Source organism: Borostomias antarcticus (genome assembly GCF_949987555.1).
Source record: "Borostomias antarcticus genome assembly, chromosome: 1".
NCBI lineage: Eukaryota > Metazoa > Chordata > Actinopteri > Stomiiformes > Stomiidae > Borostomias > Borostomias antarcticus.
Genome location: NC_140234.1, coordinates 14,446,276 through 14,454,378, shown reverse-complemented (window position 1 = coordinate 14,454,378; position 8,103 = coordinate 14,446,276). Strand labels below are relative to the sequence as shown.

General features: G+C 42.3%; 1 protein-coding gene across 1 annotated transcript; it reads right to left on the bottom strand.

The window, feature by feature from the left end:
• Positions 1–6,807: 6,807 nt before the first annotated feature.
• On the bottom strand, positions 6,808–7,119 carry LOC311311063 (large ribosomal subunit protein bL28m-like; the record flags this gene model as incomplete). Its single annotated transcript, XM_084440690.1, has 1 exon — positions 6,808–7,119. The coding sequence occupies one exon, from the start codon at positions 7,117–7,119 to the stop codon at positions 6,808–6,810; it is 312 nt and encodes a 103-aa protein (XP_084296816.1).
• Positions 7,120–8,103: the final 984 nt, after the last annotated feature.

Sequence of the window (8,103 nt, the reverse complement as noted above, 5' to 3'; positions counted from 1 at the left end):
GGGATGAGAATCATGCCATAATTCGAAGGTTGTAAATCAGTGTTTGAATGCTTGAACACGGTTTTGCAAGACTGAAAATAAGTTTTGAAGGCTTGCACAATGTTTTGATAGGTTGAAAATAAAATTTGAATCTCTGAAAATGTTGTTTTGTATTTGAGTTTTTCTTTTTCACAGCTGCAACACTCCTTTTTCAACCATTCAAAGTCACTTTTTCAGAGATTTGGCCACATACCTGCGAGGTTTGTGAGTAATGTAATTTTGGCAGCGTTCTTCCGCAGACGGTTTTGAAAAGGTGGACTTGAAACTCCGCAGCAGCGGTCTAAATGTAAAGTTGAAACTCAGTGTTTGAATGCTTGAAAAAAGTTTTGCAAGCCCGAAAATAAGTTTTGAAGGCTTGCACAATGTTTTGATAGGTTGAAAATAAAATTAGAATCTCTGCAATTACTGCAAACATGGTTTTGTATTTGAGTTTTCCTTTTTCACAGCTGCAACACTGCTTTTTCAAACATTCAAAGTCACTTTTTCAGAGATTTGGCCACACACTTACAAGGTTGCGAGTCACGTCATTTTTGGCAGCGTTCTTCCGCAAACGGTTTTGAAAAAACGATGGACTTGAAACTCCACAGCGGCGGTCTGAAAATTGTTTTTGAATTGAAAAAAGAGATTCTAATTTTATTTTCAACCTATCAAAACATTGTGCAAGCCTTCAAAACTTATTTTCGGGCTTGCAAAACATTTTTCAAGCATTCAAACACTGAGTTTCAACTTTACATTTCAGACCGCTGCTGCGGAGTTTCAAGTCCACCTTTTCAAAACCGTCTGCGGAAGAACGCTGCCAAAATGACATTACTTGTAAACCTCGCAGATATGTGGCCAAATCTCTGAAAAAGTGACTTTGAATGGTTGAAAAAGGAGTGTTGCAGCTGTGAAAAAGGAAAACTCAAATACAAACCAACATTCAGAGATTCAATTTTTATTTTCAACCTATCAAATCATTGTGCAAGCCTTCAAAACTTATTTTCAGTCTTGCAAAACCGTGTTCAAGCATTCAAACACTGACTTACAACCTTTCACATCGTTTTTTTTCAGTTTCGAATTATGGCATGATTCTAATCCCATACAATTTGGTCAAGCAATTTGAAAATGCATTTTACAGTTGGCAATTCAATATGCAAAGTGGCAATGCAATTTGAAAATGCATTTTACAATTTGCAATTCAATATGCAAAGTGAATGCAATCCTCAATTCACTTTGAAGAAAAAATAGAATGAAAGCTGAATGAATTGCATGTCATATTGCCATGGTTTTCACTTTGAAGAAAAAATAGAATGAAAGCTGAATCAATTGCATGTCATATTGCCGTGGTTTTTGGGTGTCTTTATTCAAATGACCATTCAGTGTGCAGACCCGCCCCATACTCTGCCCCTGATTGGCTAACTCTAACCCTAACCTTAACTAACGAGTACCAGTCAAGTACTAAGTTTAAGTAAGTTTAGCCTAGCTAGTGAGTGTCCCAGTGCCCGCGTTGCACTGAAAATGCTGACCCACCGAATTGTGTGACCGGAGAGATTTGTTATCGAGAACGGATAGTAAAATCAACCAAATGTTAAGAGGTGGACATCATTGGATTCCTTTCAGCCTACACAATCTAGCTATATGCTTTTAGCATTTTTAAGTCGATTAGTGTTGTTATAAGCACAGAGAATAACCATCTATGGTTGCTGCTGTCAAAAGCCGCCATAGAGAAGAGAATGAATGGGGAAATATATGTCGCTCCTGAGCCTAAGTCCCAACTGAATGGCGGTCAATGGATGGTTATTCTCTGTGCTTATAACAACACTAATCGACTTAAAAAAGCTAAAGTGAAGGGATTAAGGAGGATGTTTTTCTCCAGTAGGTATTAAGCAAATCGTAACCCATAACCTACAATTATGATGGGATCTGCAAGTTAGGAATTTCTTGTAATATGGCTTCTGATCAGTATTTCTGTTCATTAATTGAGCTTTTTTATGTTTAGGTACCATAAAAGCAAGTGAACTACCTGATCGACAAAGGTATGGCGTCAAGAGCAGCAATGCACGTTTCTTCAACAACTATGGAGTTGGAGAAACACATGACCTTCATTGTGACAACTGCAGTGGACAAAACAAGAACAACTTTGTGCTGTGGTACTGTGCTTGGCAGACCATGCACAAGCTTCACCTGAAGCTGGACCTACACTTCCTGATTGCAGGCCACACCAAGTTTGCCCCTGACTGGTGCTTTGGCTTGATCAAGCAGCGCTATAGGAAGCAGAATGGACACTTTTACTGACATTGCTGGGGTGGTGAGAGACAGCGCTCCTGTGAAGAAAGTCAACATCCCACAGCTTGTCGGACTTGAGGACAGAACAGTGCTTGTTGAAAGCTACAACTGGCACCAGCATCTGAGTAGCTATTTCAAAAAGCTCCCAAACAAGAGTTACCAGCACTTCAGATAATTATCATTGTCATGTATTAGCTATTCCATTTTATGGACATAGTATGGTTGTATTTTATTTGTGGCCAATATTTTAATGCACTATTTTAATGCACTGTCTCTCTTCTGTTCTGTTGCAGCTTTGATGCTGGGATGCCTGGTGTGGTTGAGGCCAGAGAACACAGTGATGCAAAACCAGTCAGGTGTCGGCTGCTGTGCTACGCTGATGTCCAGCCACCCCAAAGATGGACTTCAGGTGCAAGCCCCACCCGGACTGGACATGGCCAGACAGCAGTATCTGATCATGGATGGCTGTGACTGTGGCCATGATACAGGCAGTGCAATTACATAACATGTCAAGTATACTGTACAGTAGTATACAGTAGTGCAGAGTGAGTTCTCTATTGTATAGACAAGGTGTTCAATTGCTCAAGTGTTGTCAGCTGTTGAATCAAGTGATAGAGTGTACAGTAGTGCAGAGTCAGTTGTCTATTGTATGTGCAAGGTGTCACATGTTCACTTCTGTTATGATGAGGCTCAAGACATCACTTGCCCCCTGCCAAAGAGTAGCTCGGAAGAAGCCCCCTGCCAACCAGCAGCTCAGAAGAAGACTGTCCACTTATAGTACTCTGGTTGTACTATATATAGGCCCTCACTCTCATTATAACAATGGCACACATGCCACCCCCTGGACCAACAAGTGAACACGTGACACCTTGCACCTTGTCTATACAATAGACAACTGACTATGCACCACTGTACACTCGAACACTTGAACCAACACCTGACAACACTTGAGCAATTGAACACCTTGTCTATACAATAGACAACTGACTCTGCACTACTGTACACATGTGCATTACATGCCTCTCTTCTTTACAAAGATGGTCACAACCACAATATGTCCTGAGAGCACATGCAAAATAACAACTTATGGCTACTTTTAATGTGCATGTCTGTATGTTTAATAAAGCATTTAGGAAACGTTTCAGTCAAGACTGAGTATTACCTATTCTGTTGAGTACTATGTTTACAATTGTTCATTCATGATATTACAATTGACCTTTCAAGTCTGCCTACACTTAGGTTACTTAGCTAAGAACCATTTTAATTACAATTTACTTCTAAGGGCAAATACTTTACTTTAATATCTTCATATCAATATAATATCAAGATCCTAGTAGATGTCCAAATAACCCACTGTGTCTTGGGTCTATTTATCCACCACCTAAAGGGAAGTGCAAAACAGTAAGTCATGACTTTTATCCAGAAGCAAAAGTTGAACCCATTGCAGCAAAATAGCTAACATTACAGGAATCATCAGTATAACTGCTTTGGCCACCGCTACCATTAATGTTACTGAGCCCATGAGCTAACTTGCTATCCCGCTTTTATTGTGCTGGATTAGCATTGGAACTGATGTGTCCAGGTGACAAGACCCATCCTTATTTATCATTACCGTCTTTACCGTCCTACCAGTCCCGCACAGAAACAAGCCAGCCAACGCACAAAAGCCAGGCCTGTTTTGTTTCGCCCGAAAGGTGGAATTGAACCACTCTGCCGCTAAGCAGCTACAGGTTTGAAGCCTGCACCCCGGACCACCGAGGCTCATCCGGGCATTTTGTAGAAGGCGAACGAGGTGTATTTATACTTGGTCAATATCAAGTAGAATATACTCATGGTTTTTTCAAAAGGAAACTTGTTAGTTTAATGCACTTCAAATAGGGATTGTATTATTTGATTCCGTAATGAAAGACGACAAGGCTCTTAGACATACGTTTGTGAAATAAACAAAGATATGAACGCAGGATTTTGCTAAAAAGGCGTGGTTTAAAATCATGCAAAACAGACCCAGTTTCATTGGCTAACCGGGGAGCAGAGAGGTGGAGTCTTCATGCCGTCCCAGCCCTAGTGGAACATTACAATAGCCAATTATAGGAAGGACTAACTTGCCTTAGGAATGAATACAATTAGAATAAATATTGTAGCTTAGTACAGTCTTCTGTAGACAATACAACTACAGCACTCTTATGTAGAATAGGGATTAATATTTGACTTGAAACTTCATCCAGCAGCTTCAGCAAATTACCCAGGTCTCTGTTCTTCCACTCAGTCATCAACCATCAACCAAGATAAAACAACAAAACAGCTTGTGGTTGAAGTTTTAAAGGTGATGGTTTTATTCAAGCACATTATGGTGAGGACAAAAGACACTAAGGAAAATAAAAGCTTATATCCATATAATTTATCAGGATCACATACGTACAGTGTATGATGTCACATCATGTACTGTGCACATGGCCCACAACATGAGAAGGACTTAATAAAAACGCAACCCCTGTAGGAGACAGAGCACTGGCATTGAGACAGTCTCAAGTAACAGTCTTGACTTGTACATCTATTTGTTTGTACAGAAAGTACAATGACATTCATGATGTGATTGACATTTGACACACATTCCATTACTTTTACATATTACATTACACCATTAAAGGGGTAGTATGCTATTTTGGACATTTAACATGATTTTTAAATGAGCTAACTGGCTATCCCGCTCCTATTGTGCTGAATTAGCATTGGAAGCATTGGAACTGATGTGTCCAGGCGACAAGACCCATCTTAATTTATCAGACATTATTTCATGTCATTTAAATTCACAACTATTTTAGTGGCATGACTAGGTTCTGTCCTACCAGTCTTGAACAGAAACAAGCCAGCCATGCACATAATCCAGGCTGGACCTGGCCTGGTTTGAGACAGGAAGCATAGGGTGTAATCTTACCAGTCTCAGTATGCTCTCCTGTTAAATGAATCGCAATCCGAATATTTGCAGGTGTTTGGCATGACTTGCACGTAGTCCTCTGTGGGAAGAGTGAACACAAGCTCCAGGGGAATGTTATGTCCAAGCCATGCCAAACATGTAAAAATGTGATACATTTCACAGGAGAGCATATTGAGGCCAGTAAGATTACACCTGTGCTTCCCGTCTCGGAAAAACACTTCATCATAGTTTTTCCAACGCATTTACGTGTGCCCCATTGACTTCCATTGTAGCCCAGTGAGAGCCTACATAAAAACTGTAGCTAGCTCAATGGTGGAACTATCTTTGAAATGATGGTCTCTATGTTTAAGGTTAATGGTAGAGAGACCACAATTAGGGCTAAATGTCCAAAATAGCACACTACCCCTTTAAATGCACAATATCATTTCCCCCGCTTCTTCATGATCAAGGACACAAGGTTGTTTCCGTAAAATCTAGTGACGCCCACACATTGCACGAACATTGGTTAGCAAAACGGAAGTTGACAGTAATGATTGGTTTACTGAACTTGTCTTTCATCATTCACATCCAGCCAGGGTTATCAGATGGTGGGGGGCGAGGCACCTTCTCTAATGCCCCCCGTCAGTAGCTGCGAATAACCACCATGAGCGAAGCAAAGTCCGTAAAACCGACGTCATCGAGCATTGGCCTGCACCACCAAGGCCCTCGTCATTCTCCTCCAGGAGACCCACTGCGTAACAGCAGATAAGCTAATTCTCCCAACTTTCGCTCTAGCTGGGTCTACCCTAAGCAGGAAGCATGATCTTGCTACGTTTGTCCATCAAAGGTTGAACTGGACTCTCGTTGACCAATCCCGACCTGCTCGGAGATTGAATGGTTGTGCATGGACATTGCCGGCTTAAAATTTGTCAACATCTACAACAAGCCTCCGCCCTTGCGAATGCCCTTGCGAATCACACCAGCGCATCTTCCAGTCTTCCCCCACCCCTGCCTCTATGCTGGCGACTTCAATTGGCAGCACGAGGATTGGGGGTACAGCACCAATACATACGACGGAGAAAACCTGTCTGCTTGGGCAGCTAACAATAGCCTGGCCCGATCCTAAGGGAACAGCCAGCTTTGTCTATGGTCGCTGGAAAACTGGGACGAATCCTGACTTGGCATTCGCGGGCGTCGGCGTTGATAACCAGCTCCCTGATAGATGTGTGCTGGGTAGTATGCCTACGCAGACGATCTTGCGCTGGTGTAGTCAGCTGGAGACTGGCCAGCTGTGAAGGAGACCTTGAGCCAGGACATGCAGACACTAGCGGCATACCTCCAGAAATGAGGATCGAAGCTCAGCGAGGCAAAGACGGTGTCTGCGGCCTTCCACCTTAACAACAAGGAAGCTAAATGTGAGCTCCGAGTGCACATTGATGGAACACTCCTGGAGTCGGGTTGCAAAACCGACTTATAGTAGATATGTTGAAATTCCAATTCCACACACACATGGTACTGCTGTATGGTGCTCCAGTAACAGTACAATTAAAATCCCTATCATAGAGTGACCTCAAGGATTCTGAGAAAACTCACTTTCTTTGAGAAACAATCACTTTGTCATTGTTGGCATATCTGTAGCCTGATATCCAGCCCTCCCCTCCCCACAGGCCATCTTGTGACTCTGGGGGGTAGTAGATGGGGATGGGCACGTCTTGTACCCGCTCCTTGTGGCCTGTCTTGGGGTTGGCTCGATACTTCACCCCCAGGGGCTTCCAGTGGACTGGGGTGGGCTCCTTCTTCTCCTCCAGAGAGTGAAGGTAGTGTTGAGGCAGACGGGAGTAGATGCCCTGCTTCAGCTTCAGAGCCTCCCAGATCTTCGGGGGATACTTGTAGAGAGGCATGGAGGCTGGTTTGAGTTAGTAAGCACACTCCAACCTAGAGCAGAGAGAAGTTTGTTTGTTACCTTGACTATGGTGATCTAAAAGTCTTTTTCGTTTGCAACTACTTTTGGAGATGGGCCAGTGTCAATACTCAAGACTGCCATCGGTCATTCTCAGAACATTCTCGTACAAGAGGATGTTGACAGCTCAACCTGATTCAGCTAGCCTGCAGCTGGCGAGTTTACAATCTAGTTGCTTAGGTAGATGAGGGATGTGCACAGATAGACACAAGGTGGTGTTAGAGCACCTGCCCTTTGCCCTCTGGACAAGGCAAGTGCCCTTTTGAAAGTTACTTTTTTTTTTCTTACAATGTAGGCCTACTGTATGTGGCCCAGGGTGACATCGATCGATTCTCAATTAAAAGCGTAATAATAATATATTATTATTATATAATTGTAATAATAATGCCCCAAAAGGCGTTGTAATTTTGCCAGCCCCAGAATTTGTTAAAATAGACCCTTTTGCTGAGGTAAATGAAGTTTCATGTTTATCTGACACTTGTAAATATCAGCGCCTCATCTCACTAGGCCGACACCGATTAATTTTGACGGCAAAGTGAATGGACCGGCAAAGGACTGTTGTCTGGCATGAGCGAGCGGAATGCAACAATGGGACTGAGAAGGGCTAAATCAATTCATGGATTTAACGTAATGATGACCACCACACAACCAATGTCGGTAGAATTTGTTGTTGGTACAGCATGTGAAGCTATCAGTATACTTGTTGAATATTTAGTATTAAATATTCAGTCAGTCGGTCAACAACTCGCATGACAATCAAAAATCTCTGTCAGCCCCCCCTTCAACAACTCGCGCGACAATCAAAATACTAATTATTTTGATTTTTAATAGTTACTTATTAACACAAGTCATTTACTACAACCGCTTGAATCTGCCGCTAGGAGTCACAAATCGCAAGTTCTGCGCGACTGTGACTTTTGCTCCT